This window comes from Anticarsia gemmatalis, chromosome 13 (genome assembly GCF_050436995.1).
Source record: "Anticarsia gemmatalis isolate Benzon Research Colony breed Stoneville strain chromosome 13, ilAntGemm2 primary, whole genome shotgun sequence".
NCBI classification, from domain to species: Eukaryota; Metazoa; Arthropoda; class Insecta; order Lepidoptera; family Erebidae; genus Anticarsia; species Anticarsia gemmatalis.
The window spans coordinates 758,060-783,336 of record NC_134757.1 but is presented as its reverse complement, the minus strand read 5'-3'; the positions used below and the strand labels follow the sequence as shown (position 1 = coordinate 783,336).

The 25,277-nt window shown below is 37.0% G+C and overlaps 3 protein-coding genes across 10 annotated transcripts in view; 1 reads left to right on the top strand and 2 right to left on the bottom strand.

Moving 5' to 3' along the window:
• The window catches only part of retm (real-time), a 108,365-nt gene extending 101,712 nt beyond the window's left edge, over positions 1–6,653 (bottom strand). For both annotated transcript variants that reach the window (XM_076121535.1, XM_076121536.1), the window contains exon 1: positions 6,392–6,653. In XM_076121535.1, the coding sequence (XP_075977650.1) occupies positions 6,392–6,454 (63 nt within the window). In that variant the 5' untranslated portion in view covers positions 6,455–6,653. The remainder of the gene's footprint in view (positions 1–6,391) is intronic.
• Positions 6,654–7,251: 598 nt separating this feature from the next.
• Uba1 (ubiquitin-like activating enzyme 1) lies at positions 7,252–17,301 on the top strand. Of its 2 annotated transcripts, XM_076121685.1 has the most exons (9): positions 7,252–7,369; positions 7,475–8,362; positions 10,126–10,524; positions 12,013–12,271; positions 14,540–14,715; positions 14,956–15,177; positions 15,471–15,722; positions 16,037–16,342; positions 16,508–17,301. In XM_076121685.1, the coding sequence occupies exons 2-9, from the start codon at positions 7,628–7,630 to the stop codon at positions 17,279–17,281; spliced, it is 3,123 nt and encodes a 1,040-aa protein (XP_075977800.1). In that variant the 5' UTR covers positions 7,252–7,369; positions 7,475–7,627; the 3' UTR covers positions 17,282–17,301. The 2 variants fall into 2 exon arrangements, with proteins under 2 accessions (XP_075977800.1, XP_075977799.1); XM_076121684.1 differs by having other exon boundaries at positions 7,313–8,362.
• A 533-nt stretch (positions 17,302–17,834) lies between these two features.
• Cp110 (Centriolar coiled coil protein 110kDa) lies at positions 17,835–25,052 on the bottom strand. 6 transcript variants are annotated; one of them, XM_076121686.1, is made up of 6 exons: positions 24,544–25,051; positions 22,088–24,037; positions 21,186–21,374; positions 20,612–20,748; positions 20,155–20,240; positions 17,835–19,364 (listed from the first exon to the last, which is right to left on the bottom strand). In XM_076121686.1, the coding sequence occupies exons 1-6, from the start codon at positions 24,634–24,636 to the stop codon at positions 19,288–19,290; spliced, it is 2,532 nt and encodes an 843-aa protein (XP_075977801.1). In that variant the 5' UTR covers positions 24,637–25,051; the 3' UTR covers positions 17,835–19,287. The 6 variants fall into 6 exon arrangements, with proteins under 6 accessions (XP_075977801.1, XP_075977803.1, XP_075977805.1 ...); XM_076121688.1 differs by lacking the exon at positions 20,155–20,240 and adding an exon at positions 19,844–19,903; XM_076121690.1 differs by lacking the exon at positions 21,186–21,374 and having other exon boundaries at positions 24,544–25,052.
• Between the last annotated feature and the right edge of the window lie 225 nt (positions 25,053–25,277).

Here is a 25,277-nt window from a genome sequence, read left to right as displayed (position 1 = left end):
AATTAACAGTTTTTAAAGCTATTTGCATCAAGCATTCACCAACAGACAGAATAATCTATACTAATATTATAAAGCTGAAGAGTTTGTTTGTTTGTTTGTTTGTTTGTTTGTTTGAACGCGCTAATCTCAGGAACTACGGGTCCGATTTGAAAAATTCTTTCAGTGTTAGATAGCCCATATATCGAGGAAGGTTATAGGCTATATATCATCACGCTAGGACCAATAGGAGCAGAGCAGCAGTAAAAAATGTAACAAAAATTTTTGACCCATTCTCTCTTATCCTCTCAAGCGCCCGGCCACCGTGTCACGGTTGAATGTGCTACCCCCGTCAAGCGTCCCGCCACCGTGGTACGGCAAAACGATCTTACATTAAAAAAACGTAGAAATTAAATGCTAAAACTATGTTTATACCTTTCAAACATATTTGACATTGAAGCTGATGAAACGAGACGACGATCTAATGCACACACTTGAATAAGTGGTTGATATAGGCCAGAGAGCACCTTAAACAACATCTGACCCAACGACATGTTCCTTTATGACCAATATTGTAAATACTTTTTTTAACTAATTTTAAAGATTTGAGTATATTTTACAGTTGGATTTTAATGTCATTATTCATTAACTACACGATAAGACCTTCCGTCATATTATTTTTTATGCCTAAAAATATTTTTTAGACTTTCTTCAAACACATGCCTAAAGCACACAATATTCAGATTAAACCGACTATTGTACCACCACTATCAAATATTATTTGTGGTTTATTTTTTTAATATATAGCAAATTTTATGTAGATTTCAAATATATAAGGTATGACTAGGGTGTTAGTATCAAAATATGACGGAATCGGCGCTTAAACGCCAACCGCCAATTCAATTTCGCGCGCCATTTTTGGCCTGGACGCTTAACGGTATATTTGAATTTTGACGTGGGGCGCTCGAGAGGTTATGTGACGCAAGCGAAGTTGCGCGGGTCAGCTAGTTAGTGATAAAAGTTTAAGTTAAAACCTTAGAACAGACTCCAAGTTCGGGCAGAACAACGTCTAACATTATGCAATCTAGTGTCCTGAGCCGAAACGTCAAGCAATCCACGAAAAAAAAACATATTGGCAATTCCCGTAAAACATAAGATAAATGCAAGGTTAAAACTTCAGAGAACAATCTCAGATCCGCAAGTTAAATCTATTATAACAGCTGTCTGCGCGTGCGCATGCTACGAACCGTCACCGATGTAGCTAATAGCTAATAAGTATCAGATAATAAGCACGGCCCATTCACGCGGCACAACACGAGACAGGTCTGGTAACATCACTTGTACACTTGTACAAGTTGTGCAGTCTGCTGATATAACGATTAGCATCCATTGTTCTTTCTATACTGTTGACGACGTTATTCATTAACACTTGGACACAATGTGGAGGAGTTGAAATTTACATACACTAAGCTGTAAATTTTTTGGCATTACCGATTTAAACACAAGCAGCACATACTTATATCTTAGCTAGGGTTGAAAGTATTTGCTCACACGTAAGGTTATACGAATACAAATTATAGAGGGGAAAATTTACTGTATGACTGTCTATTTTAGTGTTAGATTTCTGCTGATTCGTAAAGACAATTTGATAACTGCCAGTTACGTCATCACAGTCCAACGACTAAGCTAGACCGAGAATATAATATTTCGAAAAAACGACAGAGGCTTTTTTCATCCGCATTGCTAGTAAACCCGTGTATCAGAAGCGAAATGACCAAAAGAAAGATAAAGAAAAGATTCTCACGCAACAAAGATCGATTCGAACGTCTATCTACCACTTTATAATGCATCTATTTTAAACCTCGATACTACTAGTAACAATAAGCAACAATAAATAATAATAAAGGCATTGATTCAAGTAAAATTGTCGTACATTACCACTTGCGGTAATAGATAGGTTATAGTTCGCAATATCAATCAGCGGCAACGGTTTCACGACACGTGTTACGCACACACGCGCATACGACAACACACATAGGTAACTATGTTATTAAATACCGGAGTATAACCAGAAAAACTTTTAAAAGTATTTACTAGAGCATGGTTGATTGCTAGTGGTATTAAACCTCCTATGTAAGGGGTCTAAGTTGAAAACCTAGGCAACAAAATACCCATTAACTTTCGAAAGTCAGGTAGATATGTGTGACGTGTATTAGAAATAATGATCATTGTCTAATGCTGAAGCAAAATCATGGAAAAACCTAGAGACCCTTAATAATATAATTTTGGAAAGAACGCAAATTCCCCAATCCGCATTTGGCCAGCAAAGTGGACTCACTTTTTTTATTACTAAAGAAGATTAGTGCCTAAAATTGAGACAGTAAGACGTTAAAATAATTACAACAAATCTGAGTTCTAGAAGTAATCGTCTAGGTCGAAAATGTTTGAAACACCTCGCAACACTAGATAAATTTAATGTTGAGTAGGAGTTTGACATTAAAAATGAACATCAACAATTCCAATAAATGGCATAGGTAAGTATCTTCAAATATTACAACTATCGGTAATGATACAATCTTTTAATACCGTTATAGCTATTGGCTAGAGGTCGCAAAGTAATTGTTTCGCAGAAAACATTTCTTCTTATAACGACCCACAATATTCTTGGAAATAATATCATTAGGAGAGAACAAATAGTCACAAGCCACATGTGTACGATAAGCAAATATTTTCCTTACAAGTTACTGAATATACTGGTTGGTTCAAGGTCCCATGTGAGATACCCGGGTCGAGAGCTGCTTTATATAAGGAATATTTCAGGCCAAGTTAAATAGCGTGAGAGAAGTCTTTTTCGTAGCAGCGAAGAACTCAGTGCCTCTCCAAATGCGGAGATTCGTAACTATTAAAGAAAGAAAAGAAAAAAAAGAACTAAAGCAATGCCGTCTGATACACGAGAGCAATGGTTTAAACACCAAAACTTTTCAAACTCCCTCATCTTGGCGCTTTAAATGCGAAGGAAATTTGTGCCCAAAGCTCAAGCAATGCCGCCTGATACGCAAGAGCAATGGGGTACTGGTTTAAACATCAAAACACTTCAAACCCTCTCATGTTCGGGCTTGAAATTTCAAACGCCTCAGGCATAAACCGGGAGTCTCGTGGCGGACATGATTCCACTTCCCTCGTAGATTCTGCAAGGGGATACAAACACACCAACTTCTACCAAATGTTGCCAATATCTACTTGATATGGTCTTATAACATGGTTCTTAAGGCTTAATTAATCGAATAACTAAAAGGTTTTGACCTACGTATTAAAACATTGATAAAAGATAGATACGCGAATTATTTTCGGCAATCGATTTTTATCTTACGCTTGCTAGAATTACGCATTTTGTTTGAGCAAGGACGTTTCCACCGCATTTATTATACATATCTACTGACAGTTAATATCTATACTCTAATACCGACTTACTACATTTTCACAGATTTGCGTAGCGATTTGGATAGCTAAAAGCTACAAAAAATATTGAAGAATAATTTGTTGCAAAATCATTTTTTGGTCATTAATATACTCTTTTGCTCGGTTCATACCAGTTAGATTATACAGTGTTTATGTATTATAGCCACATTCATAAGGAAGTGTACAGGCTATCTAACATCCCGCTTCGACTTACGAGAGCAAAATAAGCAATATAAACAAAACAATCTGCAAGGTATAGCTAGATCTCTAAAGTCTCTGGACAAAAAGCCTAATGATTTTCGGTCTAGCAGATGGTAACAGTAAAAAATACAAATCCGTGCTAACAACAGACATGTTCGTTTTATTATGAACCACAAAACATATATTATGCGGTTTTCCTCAACTCCTGCCTACTTAATATTAAAAACTAATATTTATACGCATCACGTTTCAGCCATTTGTTTGAAGACAAAATCGGCAAGTTTAGCCCGAGTTATAAACATGACGAATAATGTCGCGTGTCGCAGTCAGCTGTTGTTTGGATATAGGGTTAATACTACTTACCATAATTTATATTGTTTATACGCGTAAAAATTATTCATGAAAAATTTTACTCGAAATATTTCGACTGCGAAGAAAACTAGCTTTTTCAAAATACTTATGCAAGTAGCGCTGATTTATTCTGTTAGTATCTCGAGAGCTGGCTCGATAGGAACAGGAAATCGCCTCTCTGAATACGACCGGGTTTCATCGCCAATTGTTTAATAGGTATGTTTAGGTCATATGCCAGGTTGAGGTAGAAAAAAGCAATTTAAAATGCAAAAAAAGGTTTTGCAATTGGTCGTGAAAACTGCAGGATAGCTATGTCGATGTAGGGCTAGCTAAAGTCGCATAAAATTGATGGAGGGAACTCCACTAAGGAAATTAGATTTGAAAGAAAATTTCCTACATATTTTTAGTCCAGTGGTAGTATTCTTCAGCAGCGTGACAGCCCTGCGTATGAATAATGACGTCACAGAACATAAGCCCACAGATTTGATGCGCTCGTGAAAGTATGCCCGAAATGTGTGCAATATGAAGAATGCGATATATTTTTATTGTTTGTACTTTTTGCACTCTTTCTGAATACTTGAGTGATGTGTTATTACTTTATTTAAGAGACAGACATTGATACGTAACATGTTGAAAGATATAATTACTTACATTTTTTTTTAAACTAATTATGTATTATCTTTACAGTGATTATAAACTTTGACAATTTGGTTGCATCAAGTGACGACGCGTCTCTCGACAAATACTACAGATTTTCTTTTTTCTGATGTGTCTGAATTTTCTTTTCTTTTTCACACTTTTTATGTTTTTATTCTTTAGTAAATATTTATGTTTTTACCTAGATGTCTAAATATAACGAAGATTTATATCACTATTTACACACTGCAGCAAATATCTTGTGTAATACGCTGATATAAATCAGACAGTTGTAATATTTAATTACAATTTAACAATCTGACACACATAGGTTATTAATAAAGTATATTATTATATTCAAATATTATTGTTATTATCTAATAACAATAATATAATATGTGTGCTACATAAATATGGGTTTTTCTCCCGTTTAACAATGATTAAATAACAGGGAAATATGCAAGTTATGTAAATCCCTGATAATATCAGCTCTCACCTTCCTCAACATGAAAGGAGAAGGTTCTTCTTTGGTTTGGTAGGTTCTCTTTCCCAGCAGTGGGATAATTATGGGCTACAAAAGTATGGTTTAAAAGTGTGTCATTGTATGTTAGCAGGTGTGCTATTTTATAGATAACAATTGATTGTAATATTGTGGTATTAAAGGTATTACTGATTTATATTATATGATAAGGATCAATAATAAAAACATAAGGAAGTGGGTGATATAAATAAACTACAATTATTGTAGTAGCTGATAATATTTCCAAATATAATGACACTACGCTTTTTGTATTTAGTAAATAGTAGGTACCTAGGTAGATACCTATTGATTTAATAGTTTGTAAGGATATTTTACATTATTTGTAGAATCTGACCATCTTATTGGAATATTTCAGAATTCAATTCAAAGTATAGTTTTTGGTACAATATACTTAGGTACAATAAAAGATTTTTTTAAATACTTTTTTAACATAAAAATGCTAACAAATTGATATGCATTCATTCCTTTGTTTCACCATACAAATTAAAGCTCAGTTAAAAACCAGGTTTATAATATTGTTTTAGGAGAAATTGAATGTTAGATGCCTCTAAGGATTTTTAAAAGTTTTTATTTAAATGTTGTTAGAGGTTTACATCCCCTAACAAAGTTGTGTGAAATATAAAATTATGCACAGGATAATATATTACAAATATAATGTTTATGTTGTTTCTTTGTGGTTGTACAGTACATCTCTACTGCTATAGAATAAAGTTTTCCTCCCAATACAAGGATAAAACAATGTTTTGTATCAAAGTAAGTTTGTAATCTTTTACAATGGTAACTGTGTCAATGTTATGATAATTGTATTTATAACAACAATTTACCTTAATTATCCGTTATCTAATTGGATTCTTTCATAATGTAATGTGTATCATACTGTTTTCATTATATATGATGCATTAACTACTTCATGGAATATTCCTATTGGAATATTTTCAGCAGAAATAAAAAATAAAAAGTATATAACTCAGTTGGTACACTATTTACACACAAGTTTTATGAATTAAAACACAAACATAACATTGGTAGTGTTAAGCAAATATTTCAGAAGTCAGCGTTGCAAAACATTGCAATCATTCTATTGAGAAATCTTGTTGACCAAGCACTAAGGGGGCCCATTCAACGAAACTTTTTATCAGTCATTATCTACGCTGACCTTGTCACTACCATATGGGTAAATAAAAACAATTATCACTAATAACAACAGGATAAGTTTCAAATACTCACGGCCATCACCATTTCGAAGGGATACTTGTGAACCCTTACGGGAGACACGTAATCCTGCACCATTTTTCACAAATCTAAACACTCGATTCAAAATAAAATAATACAAGGACTTCACAATATTTCAATATCAATAGTTTCACACTATAGTCATGCTGCTCGAGCTCCTTTCACTCGCGATCAGTACCACAACAAATAATCGGACGACGAGTCAATTACACCGTGTCGTGAACTTGAAATAGAATCCACGGATTGAAACAAAATGGTTTGTTTGCTCCGAAGTTAGCTGCGAACCAATTTGATTGACATTTGACAGGTGGAGTGTTGGCAGTACGAAATATTAGCTAAAAGTTCGGATATAAAAAGGGTAGACTCAAACTTAGTGCGTTAGTCAAATAGGTATATGATTATAAAATATAGCTCAAAACTTAAGATATTTACTTTAAAAGTTTTCATTATCCATAATAGCACATTACATTATCCGAATATTTGTTGACAGAATTATATGAAAGCTAATAACTTCTTTAGAGACGTCGTCTCGTATCAAATTGTAAAAATATAAAAACCATTCGCGTGAATCTTTATTATTCGGTCTAAATATTATTGTAACGGGTTTTAACTGCTTTTTCATCCAAAATTAACACTTAACATAAATATGCATAATTTAAAAAGCCAAAATATAATTTGTTTACTAAGTTGAAATAAAATGTAAAAAATAAATCTTGCTGAGAACGAATTTCATTATCACAAAAATTTACACTTTTTGATAAAAATAACAAATAATTTAATAATACCATAGTTTCTAAATGCACAATCAAAATCAATAATCATAAAACGTTGTAACGAGATATGTTTTTTTTGCAGTGGGACTGCATTCTTTGCAACTATTTGCGAATGTGTAATGTTACCATAAATAAAAAGAGCACAGGCAAAGAAAAAGTACATTTTACTTGCTGCTGGTTCATAGTCCAGTTCTAAATTGTAAGGACTTGGAAGTGAAATTATCAGTGACGATTAGAGATCATCAGAATCTAGATTTTTACCGAACTATCAGAAAAATAACCAAACAAAATATCATTTCCGCAGGTCATTTTCCACGTATTTCGTAACTAACTTCAGGACAGTGAGTAAGCGGGCCTTGACGAAGCGCGAATGTCGCTTTCTAATAATTGAAGATTATTTCTTCTGAATTTAAAACGCAAAGCAAAATTCTGGCAAAATTGTGCGCGTTCGTGCCCGATGTCTAGTGCTGAAGTCGCCGATAATTCCGTTGACCCCCCGGCGAAAAAGCGGAAACTAAATACAGGAGAATCACGTTCCAACAACTCGGCAATGGCGAACAATGGGACGCGCGTGGAGGACGAGATCGACGAGAGTCTGTACTCGCGACAGCTCTACGTGCTGGGCCATGATGCCATGCGGCGGATGGCGAGTTCCGACGTGCTTATTTCGGGACTCGGAGGTCTCGGGGTGGAGGTGGCGAAAAACGTGATCCTCGGCGGAGTGAAGTCGGTGACTCTTCACGATGAGCGGAACTGTACTATTGCTGATCTGTCGTCGCAGTTCTACCTGTCGGAGAGTGCGATCGGTCAGAACAGGGCTCTGGCGTCGTGCGAGCAGCTGTCGGAGCTGAACCACTACGTGCCTACGACTGCGTACACCGGTCCGTTGACCGAAGAATTTTTACGTAAATTTAGAGTTGTAGTCCTTACTGGTGCTTCATGGGGTGAGCAGGAGCGTATAGCTGCTATAACCCATGCGAATAACATAGCTCTAATAATAGCGGATACTAGGGGGCTGTTCTCGCAGGTGTTCTGTGACTTTGGGCCGGAGTTCACGGTGGTGGACGTAACGGGGGAGAACCCGGTGTCGGCCATGATTGCGGACATCACACACGAGTACGAGGCTGTGGTCACTTGTCTGGATGACACCCGTCACGGACTGGAGGATGGAGACTATGTTACTTTTAGTGAGGTTTGTATTCTACTTAATACTTAGTTATTACCAGAAGCAACTTAATCATACAATTTTTCTCTGACTTGAGTCAGCTGACTGATGTACACAAACATTAACGGATCATACTAATAAGCATGACCAATTAACTATCCTTTTGAAACAGCAACTATAGCATCCCAACTGTTTATTCATGCATAATGTGCAGCATAAACCCTTTTTTTCACTACACACTAACACAGCACTTGGGAAAAAGTAAAATTGATTCTCGCTTCGCAGCACACAAAGGTTTATAACCTCACATAATGTTTTCTTACTCATTAAGTAAATATTGACATATAGATGCTCAATCATGTAGAGTTGGGGGTCAATGTTATAGTCCCATGTATCATTGGCCAACCTTGACCAGGTTTTGACTAGCTGCCAGCACAGATAACGTTATGTTGTCATCGGTAAAATGGGTAATGGCATCAGCTATCATGTTTTATAGGTGTAGTATAATCTGCACTTGTTCTGTATAGAATATTATGCTATTGATGTCTTTATCAGGCATCATCAGGTGATTTGTCTTGATCTTTTGACTTCTAATTGTATTTTTCAATATAAAAAGCAAAAAAACCCATAGTAATGAATATTTATGATGGAATAATTAACAAAATGAGGTAATCAATATAATTTGGTGTTTAACTTACTATAGTATAACAGTCTCATGAAACAATACCTATGTAGGTTTATATCTCTGCTTAGTTTTGAATAAAACAATACAATATCATAAATAAAACATGTATCAACAAGTTATTTTATACTGATACAGTTAAAAGCATGAATAATTGATAATATCTCGGTTATATTCCATTTTATGATATTACACAGTATTATGCAATACAAGCTATGCCTCGACTACACTTATAATTACTCAGCTCCTGTAAAAACTATCATAAGGCCAGGTAGCCTATAGCCTAATTAATGAATCATGCTATCCCAACACAAAAAGATTTTCTCAAATGTTATTCATATTTCTAAAGATAACTTGAGTAAAATACAAGAATCATATATTCAGATGTCTATCTACTACTAAAAATATGCCTCTTCTATGTAACATAACATAGATTCATATAAACAAAACCTTTATCTTGTATAATTCTTTACAGAGAAAGAATTACTATCATTATCAACCACATTATTAAGCTAAGAATTAAAATCAACCTTCTAGAAAGATACCTTTATCTTAAATTTTCCTCTCAAGACTAACATCTGCAACAATAGCAGTGACTCATTGCACAATTAATTTACTTCAATCTATAGTAAGCAATGACCAATTTCACTTCTCTGAAACTTATTGTCAGCCCAACTACCTATACAAATACCTTTAAACATGATTTCAAACATTTTATAAGAAAAAGTACTAACTTATAGTCTACTAAACTACTTTTATGAACATGATTATATAGATTTCATAGAGTTGGTTGTCTCTTATGGTCTTGAGGTTGTTGTTTTTGCTAATTAGATGTAGGTTATGGTCATGATAAAAAACATGATTGATATCAATATATTATTATCATAATCTGCTATCAAATAATCATCACCAGCTAAACAATGCTGCAATTAATGTCGGTCATATATTTATTTACATTTTTCTTTACAATAACACATCTTTATTTAGGCACATAAACTCATGGTTGTATACAGTGAAAGCAGCATACTTAGCTAATAAATACAAAAAAACTTGTATTAAAAAGATTCACAAACTGCATAAGTCTAAAATCTCCTTTCCTACATTTCAGATTCAAGGTTTGACTGAACTAAATGGCTGTGAACCCCGGAAGATCAAAGTCCTGGGCCCTTACACCTTCAGCATCGGAGACACCACAAACTGCTCCAAGTACATCCGAGGAGGCATCGTAACACAAGTCAAGATGCCCAAGAAACTGCAATTTAAACCTTTAAAAGAGTCTTTTGCAAACCCGGAGTTTGTTATCACTGATTTTGGCAAGTTTGATTATCCTCAACAACTACATATTGCGTTTGCTGCTCTTCACAAGTTTGAGGAGGGCGAGGGTCGTCTCCCGGGCCCCTGGTGTGATGCTGATGTGGCTAAATTCATGGACTACGTGAAAGCTATTGATACATTTAAGAATGGTGATTTGGAACTGAATGCTGAGTTGCTGGACACTTTTTGCAAGGTGAGGTTTTTGTTTTAATTACATTATTGACTGCTCGGCACTTATTGTTCAATTTATATCAATCACTGTGCCTTCATAGGATGTTCTGAGGTATTATATAGTCTTCATCATTTATGTTGCTATCAATAAATGAAATAAAGCTAGTATATTAAAGATTTAGAAGCAAAAGAAATGATAAGCTCAGAAAAGGCTTCCTATTAGCTGCAGATGTATCCCAAATTTCTGTATCTTCTAGACTGTCCTAGGTCTAATATAAAAACAATTATCATAATATAGAACATTCATATATTACCCTAGGTGGTGTTGTGTTATTACCCACATAAGTTTTACACTAAAGGCTTGACAATGTTATTGATCTTTTCTCCAATGCTATATAGATAAAGATCTATGATACATGCTACCATTATAGTATAATGGTGTGTTTGTAAATAAGATTGGAAATATGGCTTTGTAAATAGAAACCATAGTAAGCTTGTGTAAAGAAAACATACCTACTTTGTACATAATATACCATGTACTTTTTGTGTATAATGTATCAGTGTATCTGGGAGAAAAATCAGCTTGATTGTTCAGTAATGGCTAGCTTTCTTAAGTTGGAACAGTCATTAGCTTATTGATTTTTAACCCTTTACCTCTTGTGTGCAAAGCAAGTGATGAATACATAATCATATCTCGCGATACCCACAGCGGCCCATCCCGGCTTCGCCTTATCCTTAAGAAATTCTACATCTATCTATTGGTGAAAACCGCATGAAATTCCGTTCCGTAGTTGTTGATGTTTTCGTGAAAAGCCAAAGAGGTTCTCAGGCTCTTAATTTTATATTATGTATGAATACTTCATGAGATCAAATAGAGCCACCCTACTATTTCTTTAGTCTATTTCCGCTAACATTCTACCACACGTGGAGAGGACATGGTATCCGTCACGCCATATGTAAATACGGGGTCAATGACTTGTGAATCACTAATGACGATAACAATTTGTTTTTAAGAGAATGTATTTTTCTTGTTTATGGCTAAATGACCCTTGGAAGGTTAAAACACGTTTCTAAAACCTTTTTCAATAACAGTTTTGTATTTATAACATTTGGACGGATTGGACTTTATGTACATACATGAAACCTTTTTTTTAAACAATGTTGCCCAGAGACCATAGAACGCCACTTGCTACGATCCTTACAAAGATCCCTTTATTTACATCCATATATCTTGTCGCGATGTCGCTGTAACAACTTATTTACTGCATTGGTTTTTGCTTGAAAGATTAACAGACATATGTACATACGTATTCGCGTCTACAAAGGTACATAGGAAGGTTATGTCGTAATTTAAGCTATATTACAGTTTCCGGAAAATAATTACCTGATTAATCTAGCAATTTTAAATATAATTGTAGAATTCAAGGTCCCCAATGTAACAAAATTTAGTACTTGTACTTCTTAATGCTACTTTTCCTCAATGCTAAATATGTTCCATCATCTTCCTCAGGTATCATCCGGTGACCTGAACCCAATGAACGCAGCCATCGGAGGAGTAGTAGCTCAGGAAGTAATGAAGGCTTGCTCCGGCAAGTTCCACCCTATCGTCCAGTGGTTGTACCTGGATGCCATTGAATGCTTGCCCAAGGATCGTTCAGCTATCACTGAGGAGAACTGCAAGCCAACTGGCTCCAGGTACGATGGACAAGTGGCTGTCTTCGGCAAGGACTTCCAGAAGAGGCTGGGTGAACTGAAGTACTTTATTGTTGGTGAGTAAACATGATATTTGTTCTTTTGCCAATACTTTTGTCATTACAATAGATTTTTAACAATTTCGTGTTTTAAGAAAAGTTAATGTCTGTGTTTGTTGTGTAATCCGTGTTTGCAACTTAAACTATCGACTATGAGGTCCCGGGTCCTATTCCCGACTCAAGCCAAATGTAGCAGAATAAAATTATTTAAAAAATACCTGGTTTCGCCTGATATATTTAGCAGTAGGTTTCTTTCATAAATCTTAATTTATAACAAGTATCTTGGAAATTAAAAAAGAAAGCGAATTTAATTAACTGTAACATTAATGGTCAATATACTTTTGTGCGAACGTTAAAGCTACCAGCCTTATAACTTTACTTATTACGTCATGACGTATTTTCAAATAACAAGATATAAGGTTGTTCCCCTATAACGTCACAAGATGCATTGTTTATATTTGTTATCACGTGTTATCAGTGTTTGTAACTGTACAAAAGACCGCTACTGCCGAGTACTGCACAGTGCTCATCCTGATTAGATATGTCTAAGTTTTGTACTTGAAGGTGATTGTCAAAAGGTCATGTTATTCCGAAAGAAGATACACAGTAACTTTTCATAGACTATTCCTACACTGAGATGGTTCAGAATCTTGCAGGTCCGAGATTCCTTTCAAACTTTTGTACTTTGAAAAGATGCAACCTACACTTGGCCAGCGTAGGTACGAAAAATATGTCTATTCATAGTCTATTTTATGAAAGATGAGCCAAAGATTGTATCTACCATTTATGTTATAGCCCATTTTATCGGATAACCTATTCAATAAATAAAGTGTCAGTATTCCACCTAAAAGGGAGTACTAAACTAATTTGAAGTTAACCGGTCATAAAAATTAGGATAGATAGCCTTTGTGCATTTTATCAACCTTATTCACATTTACAAGAAAAATACATAGACAATACTAAAATGTATACATAGGCATCTGTAATAATACATTGAAACAGAATAGACTCGTCCCTACACGGTTTGCGGTCGATATAACCTTCGTGAAGTAATTACAAACACAAATACCTTTGTCTCCGCGGCTACGAAACCGGAAAACAACTGCACTTATTGTATAGACATGTTGCTATCTTATTATGTAGGAAATGTAGTTTTTATCCTTGTTCTAGTGTAAAAAATGTTACTAGTTAACGCTTAGTCATGGAGTATAGATAACTCATTGGTATAGTTGCCGCATTCTGTTCGTTTTTAAGTAACACTTCATGATGTATACATTTTCCGTCACTGTTATAGTGTATTGCAGTTATAAAAAGTTGATGCAATCCGAAAACGTTGGGCTAGTTGATTCGGATCATCGTCTTTGCCTTCGGGTAACTGGAAAAATAATAAATGACTTCATCAACTGTGGCCTTAGTTGATGTTCCGAGTTTTCATCTGTTTTTATGCTAGATTTAATAGAATCGAGCTTAGCTGTATAGCCACAGCAAACAGGCAAGACTTTTGTATTTACAACCTTAATAAAGATAATATTAAGTAGTATGCTATTTGGACATAATAGTCACTTAATATGATTTATTTCCTCTACATGTAAAAGGGTACAAAAATAACCTGAAATATAAATTATATATTTGTATTTAATATAATAATTTTGTACTTGTGCCATGAACTCTATACAAGACGTCACATGTCCATCTCTACAATCACTCAAGAAATCCTTTGTTTGTCTATATAAAGCGTATTTTGCACACGAGTTGATAACACCACCACTATCGTAGTAAATAATATACGCCGGAGATAATTAGATAGTTATGTGATTTTAATAACTAGGGAATTGTAAACCTTCAAATTAAGGTTCAAATTATATCTGGTTTTTTAAGAAACAGATAAGTGATACTTTATTATTAATTTCTTAGATAAATACAGCTTTATGTTTCTCTCAAGTGAAGACCTATACCAAAGATCTAAGACAACATAGAATTAACGAATTAATAGATTTTTCAAGGTCGTTGTGTTTCTTATACATGTAGGAAACCATTATGACTCATATGTATCAAATTATTGATAAACTCTTGAAGGAAAGCGAAGCCTCCAACATACATTTGGCTATCAAAGTCGACTTAAAATCTCTCAATTCAGAAGGAGAATTTTGTCAGCCATTGGCATAAGTACGTTTTCTTATATCTAACACTATCTAGTGAAGTCGATCTACGAGTCCATTGAATCCAGTGAACAAGAATATATGCCTTTTAGTCTGCATCCCTTAACGTTGATATTGTTTTTGTCAGGCGCGGGCGCCATCGGCTGCGAGCTGCTGAAGAACTTCGCGATGATCGGTGTGGGAGCAGACGGCGGCCAGATCACCGTCACCGACATGGACCTCATCGAGAAGTCCAACCTCAACCGACAGTTCCTCTTCAGACCTTACGACGTGCAGAAACCTAAGTCCAGTACCGCTGCTAAGGTGACCACCATTTAATAAACAACTTTCTATTTAATTTATGGATTGTTGCTAGTGAGTTTGAAGTAAATGAAACGCCAATTTCGTTTACTTCTCTATTCCATCGTCCTATAATACCCGGCAAAGCTCTCGGATGGCTTTTTGGAGAGCCTGCCTACTTCTATTAGAACAATGGGTATTTTTATGTACGTTTTTATGGATGACAAAAACATGTTAACTAACATATCAATACATTATTTTCAGGTGATCAAGCGCATGAACCCAGCGGTGAACGTGCTGGCGCAGGAGAACCGCGTGTGTCCGGAGACGGAGGCGGTGTACGACGACGCGTTCTTCGAGGCGCTGGACGGCGTGGCCAACGCGCTGGACAACGTGGACGCCAGGATCTACATGGACCGCCGCTGTGTCTACTACAGGAAGCCGCTGCTGGAGAGCGGCACGCTCGGCACCAAGGGCAACACGCAGGTCTGACCAAGCGTTCTGTTATTTTATTATTTAGGGTTTTGCTACATGCGATCTCGAGGATTTTGGTTTTTAAAACATAGTCAAACAAATGTTTCTTACTTGTGGTATATGGTATATTTTCAACTCTGCCTTGACATTTTGTGGTATTCTTATGTACATAAAAAGCTGTGTACCATCCCATTTTGATACAAATAATTTTGTTTCTCAGTGACAAAAATACAGGTTATCTGTAAAAGCAACCATGATAAAATATAAATCAAACAATCATTTATAAATCATCATTAAAATTCCAGGTGGTAGTGCCATTCCTGACAGAATCGTACAGCTCGTCCCAAGACCCGCCCGAGAAGAGCATCCCCATCTGCACCCTGAAGAACTTCCCCAACGCCATCGAGCACACGCTGCAGTGGGCGCGCGACGAGTTCGAGGGGCTGTTCCGGCAGGCGGCCGAGCACGCGGCGCAGTACCTGCGCGACCCGCACTTCCTCGACCGCACCATGAAGCTGCCGGGCAGCCAGCCGCTCGACGCCATCGAGAGTGTCAGGGTAAGGAAAACTAATAAAATTTCAGTCCTTGACTATGTTTCTCTAGTTTATTTGTCGCTCTGTGCAGTAGCTAGTCCATTTGTTTTCGAACACAAAAAGTTTAATAGTTGACAAATGACTTAAAACGTTCACTGAGGGTCTCTCTCATAGCATGTTGAAGCTGAGCGCTAACTTAAATTTTATATTTTTGTTGCGAAATATCAGGATTATCTTTTAACATCATCGAAATTTGAAACCATCGCGTATGAAGTCAAAACGCAAATATTAGAGAAACTTCGAGCTTTCATTTAAATGGTTATATTGGTATATTCCAGAACGCAATCAACGAGCGTCCCCTCAGCTTCGACGACTGTGTGACCTGGGCCCGCCTGCACTGGGAGGCGCAGTACTCCAACCAGATCAAGCAGCTGCTGTACAACTTCCCGCCGGACCAGCAGACGACGAGCGGCGCGCCCTTCTGGTCGGGCCCCAAGCGTTGTCCCTCGCCGCTCGAGTTCGACCCCGCTGATGAACTCCACATGGACTACATCGTAGCCGCTGCTAATCTAAGAGCTAATGTGTACGGACTTGCCCCATGTGTGGATCGCGAGAGGATTGCTAAAGTTGCTATCAGTGTGACGGTATGTATCATTCATTTACAAGCTTATGCCTACGAAAAATATTAATAAAAAGAAGAATCGTATTTGTCCTTCCCTGGGTTAAACATTGTTTTCGCGCATAACACGAATCAAATTGTGCCTATCAGTAGTGATAAATACACAAACTTTTTTTGTCAATTATTCCAGGTGCCAGAATTCAGCCCGAAATCCGGTGTAAAGATCGCTGTAACAGACGCGCAGCTGCAACAGAACAACGACGACATGGACCACGACAAAGTGGAGAACATGATCGCAGAGCTGCCCGCGCCCACCAAGCTCGGCTCCCTCAAGATCACCCCCCTCGACTTCGAGAAGGACGACGACTCTAACTTCCACATGGACTTCATCGTAGCCGCCTCCAACCTCCGCGCCGCTAACTACAAAATCCCTCCCGCGGATAGACATCGCTCCAAACTGATCGCCGGCAAAATCATCCCCGCCATCGCGACCACCACCTCCGTGGTCGCCGGTCTAGTCTGTCTCGAACTATACAAGCTCGCGCAGGGCTTCAATACCCTCGAAGTGTTCAAGAACGGATTCGTCAACCTCGCCTTACCCTTCTTCGGCTTCTCCGAGCCTATCGCGGCGCCCACAAATACTTACTACGACAAGAAATGGACGCTGTGGGACAGGTTCGAGGTGAAGGGCGAGATCACCCTCCAGCAGTTCTTAGACTACTTCAAGAACGAGCACAAGCTGGAGATCACGATGTTGTCGCAGGGCGTGTGCATGCTGTACTCGTTCTTCATGCCCAAGGCCAAGCGCCAGGAGCGGCTGAACCTGCCCATGTCGGAGGTGGTGATGAAGGTGTCCAAGAAGAAGCTGGAGCCCCACGTCAAGGCGCTGGTGTTCGAGCTGTGCTGCAACGACGAGGCGGGCGACGACGTGGAGGTGCCGTACGTCAAGTACACCCTGCCTTAGTACCGCGCGGCGCCGCGCCAGAGCATAATAGTTACCGCGTTGTGAGCCCCGGCCGCCAGCCGCCGCGCTCCGCCGCCGGCCCCGGACCGCTCCCGGTGTACAGACACTATGTGTGACGTATTATTTTGTGCTTCGGAACACGCTTTCCTCTATTGATTCATATATTTATAGTAGTTAATATTGTTTGCTCACGTCTCATCAAACGCGCTAGCATTTATTCTTTTTTATTTGTCTCGTGATACCACAATAGTTTTTACACAAAATTTATTGGATATTTTTAAACGTTGAAATCAGATGGGTCTGTATATGGAAAGAAATAAAATAAAAATTGAGCACATTATTGTTTTATTTATTAATTAACAGTGGCACAGAACCTAGAAAGCTTTTGACATATCAAGAATAAGGAAGCCTTGTTGACCTTTTCCATTTGTTGATGCTGTACCGAAATTGTGTGTTGTGTGTGAAATGTCCTCTCACCTTACGAGATAAACAAGAACAACGTAAATATAATGTGAACTGGTAAATAAAATGCTTATAAATAAAACTACAGAAATATTGATAATTATATTTATTGCGTAGGTATAAAATGCTGAAAATACAGTAATCTCACTAATTAACGTAAATATTTGTGGTTACCGAAAATACAGAGTCCTATAAATTGTATTGCCATTTGTTTCTACAGTAATGAGTACATGCTTTTATAAATGTAGTTTGGTAATGATACAAATTAAATAACATGAAGAAAATAATATAATTATTTGTGAAAGTGACTAGAGGAAGAATATCGTGAAGAATTGTAATTAATAATATTAAATAAGTCTTTAAACTAGAAGAAATGGCTGAAATTAATATTTATTAGACCTTTCGTTTGCTATCGGCCGTATTATATTAAATTCAGATTTTGACTGGGGGTTTTCCATTATGATATTTCTAGAAAATAAAGACTATATACGAATAATCTAGGCTTTTGTAAATATTATTAATAAAAAATAACACTACAAAATGCCTATCAAAATATTTCATTGAAATGGTACGAAGAATACAGATTTTATTTAGAACTATTATTTTACTTTTTAGTGTGTATTTAAAAATAAGCTGCTTCCCAGTAGTACTTAGTATTTAGTGAACTGTTTTTATAAAAAAATTGGTTTCAAAAGTAAAATCTTAATAATGAACAACTTAATTATGAAAATTTATTATTATTTTATTTCACACTGACATGTAGTTTTATTAAAGTTTAATGATGTTTATATTCGTAAAACAGGTCACTAAATATATTAATATTGTATTCAAAGTTCTTACAAGACTAAGAATTTATTAAAACTGGCAATACATCTCAATTTTAATGATAGCAACATTTTAGTGTAGTCTTAACCTAAAGGTGCATGCACACTAGGCACTTCGGAAGCTTTGGAAAATTACAACCACAATTTATCACTTAAATATTAAAATAAATAATTTTGTTTACAATTCTAAATTATATTTTGAACTTTGTTCGCTACGGCGTCTTTTCAATTTGCATAAAAATGTAACTTATTTCAATACAACCGGCTTTTTACTCTAAACATTAATCCTAAAATTTCAAGAGAGCGTTTTATAAGAGATACCAATAAAATTGCATTATTCGAGTACAAAATTAACATTTTCCAAACTGTATATTTAAACCAACGAACTAAGTTTCATATTTATAATCGTTTACAATTTTTATAATTTATTAAAAATATTATGCATCATAATCAATGTAACGAAATGTCGGCAATCTATTACAAAAGTCAATCAAATAGGCAGTTTTATGTAACAATTTGAAGCACATGAGATAGCCCAGAAGTGGGCAAAAATATTCTAATGTTATGGTAATATTCATTGACGTCACCCCGCTATGCCCAACAGTGGGCAAAACGCAGAAAGCTTTTTGGCTATGGAGCGAGTTAGAGTCCATAGTCGTGTCGCGTTGCCCAGCAGTGGGCGAAGAAGCGCGGGAAGCAAGCGGGCGGCGTGGGCGAGGGTCAGCGCCAGGGGCGGCGCCGCGGGCTCGCCATGTAGCGCCGGCTCACCGGGGAGCTCTTGTCACCGCTAAACGTCTCTGTCAACATTGAAGTGCTTTCAATTAGCTTTTGTTTTGTTACAGTCAAATCAAATGTTGAATTTATAGGAATTTATGTATTACGAATACTTGTGTGAGTTGTGAGTCAATTTATGCTCGAAAGTGTTGGCACAGGTGTTTGAAATCTGTACATGTATCGCCATTAACAGTGTCGGTCCTTTGTAAATAGCGAGCCTCTTGCCACTTGTAGGGCACGTTACCAAACTCCGGGCTACTAATGTGAAATATTCGAATATAAATATTAGAAATAATGCGAAAAGACTTTTTCCCAGACCTACTATTTTGCCCGGCCAGGGAATCGAACCCTTATATTCATTCAGCAGTCGACAGCTCCACTGCCTCCTGCGCTGCAGAGGCAGACAGCAGAGTGTATGAAACTGAATTCTGTCTTATTTATTGACTAAACATGTTTCAGTAACTAGGGTTTTAATCGTCATTTCAATAAAACGCATACTCACTTTTATAATCCAAGGGCTTAAAGTAGAACAATAGAGTATCCTTAATACTATTTATGATCACTAAACGAAACATCACATGAAATTAAGCTCAGAGGATTCAAACCAAAATATTATATTTGAACAGACATGCGACAACAATGAGAAATAATAAAATGTTAGTATAAGAACAAAAATACTAAAATCATTAAAAACATAGACATAGGAATGTTAAAAATAGGACCGAGACAATAACTTGGCAACATTGCGACAAAAAGCACATGCTTTTCGGCAAATGAATAACATGAAGCTGGCAACATTATGTGCAGTGTTACCATAGTTGGACTGCGTCATCAGCGATGGCGGCTGTCGTTTGGCGCGCGCGGGAAAACATCCGCTGTGGCTTTGTGACATTATGTCCCTGTTTTAGTTTTTATTGTTGTAGAAAACGTTACCAAATCTCTGTAGAACATTTTTGTGGATTTTATCAGCTTTATTATGGTGAAGTTGTTAAATATTCGAAATAAAGCTAATAAATTAATAATAGAGTTGCCAGTTATTAATTTATCCTCTAATGCCTTATTATCATCGTAGATTTTCATTTTTGTTCACTCGAAACATAAGGCCACACAAATTTTACCGAAAAATATCGTTCCCGAACAATAGTGTTGCTATATATTTTGCATCCAAAACCAAATTTTATTCTTCAATACAAATTTATTATTAGAACCTTCACCACAGTAGAGAGAGATAATTTGGACAATTTACAAGCACCGCCTACTTCATACTCACGTCTGCCTAAACGAGTTGCTAGGTTGTCTGGCAGCTAGCGATCGCCTCCTACCTCTGTCCGCGGCGATCATTGCGCACCGCTCTGCCGGGGAGCTCGCCACGAATGTGTCGTGAAGAGAATAACACGCTGCGGTGATCTGGAATGTCAAATATTATGTAGATATGAAATATAAACGTGTTTTGAATGGGTAAAATAGGTGTAGTCTTTGAAATTAGGTTTTAAAATACATTTATCTTTGGTTATTCTTGTTCATGAAAAGGATCTGTCAAAATGTTGCCTAATAGAATAATTAAAATACAAAATAGGGAGGCGATAAAACAAAAGAAATCGTATTTACATAATGTACAGAGAAATAAATCTTTTATAGCGATTTTTACCAAAAAAGTTGGCTTAGAATTAAGTCAAAACTTCTAGACTCGCGTTGGAAAATCATACATCAATTCTTTAGCGTAGGTAAATATGATATAAACAAAACATCAACAATAAATATAAAACGACTACAGAATCAGTATAAACTAAAGCTATAATCTAATCACATCAACCCATACCGGTGCACCCTTCACACAAGCGTACCTGTTGAATCAGCCGCCTGTGAAGGTCTACATCAGCCCCTCTGATGCCCTCCCGGTCTTGGTGGAGCTGCAGGGCGCAGAGCAGAGCATCCTTGATCGTCTGAACGATGCCCTGGACTCGTTCAGTGCGCATCAGGCGACGAACCAAGTACCCTTTCACGTGGGCTACGATCTTTGTCGCGGCTGCACGCTACGAAAGTACATAAAATTGTTTTTGGGACCGTTTTTGCGTATGCAAGAAGGACTGAAGGGATTTGGGAAAGGACAGTAATCATTGGTTACTGGGAACGGGGAGAAAGGGATTCCGAATGTCTTGTAGAATACTAGAAGCATTTCTAAAGAAGGAGAGAATTTTGGGAACCTTTTTATTTTCGATTCTTCGAATACATAAAGATTACGTTTGAAGTGTATAAGAAATATTAATACAACTTGTATATAACCTAACTATTCAGTTAACAAAGATTAATAACTTTAGAATGATGCGTCAAATAGAGCGCGGCATTTGAGCCGGTGACATCATCCAAATAAACAATTGTGTCATAAAATCAATGAACGACAGTAGCTGGCAAGGACAAATACGGAAACACTGGAATAATATCGCAAAGGGCACAGGAAAAGGTAGGGAAGCATAGAAGAAAGACTTATAAAAACAACACAGACAATTTGCAAAGACGTCACAGTGTGATCTAATAAACTAAAAAAAATCTGATATTCAATTTAAAATTAATAATACTAATTTTATGAAAATCTATGTGTAACAAAAACACACAACATGACAAACATACATACACAAGTGTTTTAAAACTTATTTATATCTATGATTTTAAAACTACAGTTCGCGGAACAATAAACTATTGACTAGAATGTAATCTCTAACTTTTAAATTGGGAAAGAAAGTCTTACCTCCTCCGGTTTCGGTGGGTTTCTATGAACTGCGCCCTTTACAGGTCTTGAAGATGTAATAGACTTCTGTATAGTGCGCTCCATGCTCTTGATAGCACTGTCCCGAGACCTCGAGTGTATCGTAGAGTTGGTATGAGACGACATGCCGTGGCTATTCGTATCTCTACCAACTGGATGATGCATCATCTGATCATACTGTGTTATAGAACCTTCGTCGCTATGATCTGAAGGAAATGTCACGTTCAAATCGGCTAAGGTATCGTTCGTTCGGTCGGTCAACACCGGCTCATAATCTCGATCGGTAGACGCCGAGGTGTCGTAGTTCAATTTGCGCGACGTCGCCGTGTTCCTCGCACTAGGTGAGTGGGTGCGAGTCCTGTTTCCCTCAGGCTGCGTCCGAGGCGACTGTATTTTCGTACCATTCTGACTGCGAGACTTTGGCTGCTGCTTTTTTATACTGCCAGTTATATCCCTGCTTTTCTTCAGAACATTGTCGCAGTGGTTTATATAGTTGTTCGTATCGGTAAGTGTGGAAGTCACAGGGCTGGAGAGACTTTGTTCAGGTGATTTGAAGTTTATTAACTGGCTCAAGCTGACAGGCCCTCGATCACCGTCGCAGTGCTTATCTCCCCACGCTTCTTTAGCTTCGATAGGAGACTTCGGGCAAATAGTCTTTAATTGTTTGAAAAGCAAAGAGTTCTGCTCTTCAAAGACCTGCTGCAGAAGTATCTGTTCCCGTTTCTGCTTCTCCACCAAACTCGCCATTTGTACTAACTGTTGTTTCTGTACTTTCTCATAAAGATCTCTTACTCTCGTCGCTGGATCCTCGGAGTCTGATATCGGCGTAGGTTTTGTAGGGAGTGCCATTATATCTTTACTTTTATGAGGTAACGGTTCAGTTTCCACTGCTCTGTTACTGCTATTACTAGGCGGTACAGTATGATTAGTCCTGACAGGGCTTGCCGCTCTTCGTTTCGACACAGGTTCGGACTTAGGCGTTGCTCTAGAATTTCCATTATTGCGTTTGATCGGAGTCGGGACCACCGATTTGGCCCGCAAGGTGGACGTCTTTTTAGGTGCTGCTTTCGAACCACTTTTTGCAATACTTTTTTTACCAATAACATTCATATTTTTCTGTTGTAGTTCCAGCGCCATATTAGACCATTTCTCTTTGGCAGTTTCTAAATCCCAACTTCTGCGTTTCTTGTTCGGAGAGCTTAAGTTCGATAGCGATTCGCTCATAGAAATAGAGGTAACTTCAATGCCATTATTCTGTGCGTGGATCTCAAGATGTGCGAGAAGCTGTGGGCCCGGCTTCAACAATGTGTAGGACCTTTGTCTTATCATCTTTCCACCTTCAATCTGACAGTCAGTTACACTTCCACTGTGCAAGTCGTTCAGTGATCCAGTAAAACTCTTTGAACTTAGAGAAGCTGGACCATCCAAACCTAACTCAGAGAATGGGTCTGTTTGTGAACTGAAATTTTGATCAGTGTTTTTCTTAATATATCTTTTAGTTTCCACTTTAGTAATCACTTCTTTTTCTGTTATCACTTTCTGTGTTATTCTTTTTACACAATTGTAATCCCTTTCAGGTAAGTCTTTCAGTGGAGCTGACAGCTTTTGTGGAGAATCATGGATATTTTTGACAGTATTATTACAATTAAGATTATCAAAGTAAAACTTTGCAGAGGTGGATACGGGTGAACCAAATTGTGTTAGTTGATTTTGATTTTCATCTTCTACAAATTTTGGAGAAGCAATGGCCTGTATTTCTTCTTTATGTACTTCATAATTTTGTTCACACTCTGGCAATTCTGGAGCATCTATAGTGTCCTCTGAATCTGTACCACTATCAAATACATACGGCTCAAGGAGTGATATACGTTTTTCTACCTCTTTGGCAAGTAATTTGTAATATTGCATCTCCTTCCGACATTCTTTTGATAACTGCAATGGAAGAAAAATAAATAAAGAAAAAAAAGCACCAAATAAAACAAACAAGTGTCACTGAATATACCTTTAACAATACATTTTTTATTATTAGAAATATTATTCTGATAAAAGCTTGAATCATTATTAGTTGGCGCTCATTTTTTTTAATGCTTGAATAATGGTCTGCAAATAAAATGAAAACAATAATTCACTGTTTACAACCAGAAACAGTTGTTGTTGTTTGTCCTGTGATACATGTTACTATATGAATTACATATTATTATAACTATGTAGGTATCTATCATTTTATCCACTACTATGGAGCAAGTACTAGAATCCTATATTTACAAACTAGACTAAAGAAAGTAGAAATCTATCCATATCTGTGTGGTCAAGTAAAAGCCTGCACTTAGAACTAATAGGATTCCATCAAGAACGTGTTTTGCTTACAAATACAAGCTCGGTAGTCTAGAACAAAGAGACAATACACAATTTACAGGATTTATGTAATAAATACTTACAACAGGCGGCAAGAGCGGTACGCCATTAATTTTCATGCAGGATACATATTGGCCAGACTGTCGCACAGACTTTACATCCCACGGATCGTTCATTTTACAACCCGCGCCCGAGTGCCCGCGGCTCCCGTCACCACCCTACTAAACGGCTAACTCATCAATATCCGACCACTAACAACGCCATAGGAAGTTTCACAGCACTTTTCAGTCCATCAAAAGCAATAAATCACAGATTTTGAACCTTATGTCGGGGGAAATTTAATTTCATTAGACGCCGACAGCATCGTAATATAACAGATGTTGTCACGGACGATTACGTCAGTTAATAAGTATTTTAACCGGCCCCGGAGCGATCACTAGCTATAGTTTACTTTCTCATTTGTAGTTATCCGAAAGAAGATAAATTGTGGACTGTTATTTGTTTTCGAAATATATTTACGAATATTGGTGGAAATATCAGTACTTCAGTAGCAAGAATTTTAAATACAATTGAGGAGGTTTTCAATTACATGAATCAGGTTAAGTTATACTTGACTGTTGATAACCAATCACGTCTTGATAAAAGTAAAGTTTATGTCTAAGTAACCAATTACAATGCTGCTTTAGCACAACAAACATCGAAATGTTCACAGAAAACGGATGAATTTTAAGTTGTCAAACAAACTTCGTGTTGCCATGGCTACAATGATTAAATGGATTATAAGATTAAAATATGTTCAGATACTTGCCGAGTGTTA

Coding starts and splice junctions, on each gene's coding strand:
- Uba1 (XM_076121685.1), top strand. CDS start 7,628: ATGTCTAGTGCTGAAGTCGCCGATAATTCCGTTGACCCCCCGGCGAAA. Junction 12,272..14,539: donor ACTGAAGTACTTTATTGTTG/GTGAGTAAACAT, acceptor TGTTTTTGTCAG/GCGCGGGCGCCATCGGCTGC. Junction 15,723..16,036: donor ACGCCATCGAGAGTGTCAGG/GTAAGGAAAACT, acceptor GGTATATTCCAG/AACGCAATCAACGAGCGTCC.
- Cp110 (XM_076121686.1), bottom strand. CDS start 24,636: ATGAACGATCCGTGGGATGTAAAGTCTGTGCGACAGTCTGGCCAATAT. Junction 24,038..24,543: donor TACCGCTCTTGCCGCCTGTT/GTAAGTATTTAT, acceptor CTTCCATTGCAG/TTATCAAAAGAATGTCGGAA. Junction 19,365..20,154: donor GATGACGCAGTCCAACTATG/GTAACACTGCAC, acceptor CAATGTTGACAG/AGACGTTTAGCGGTGACAAG.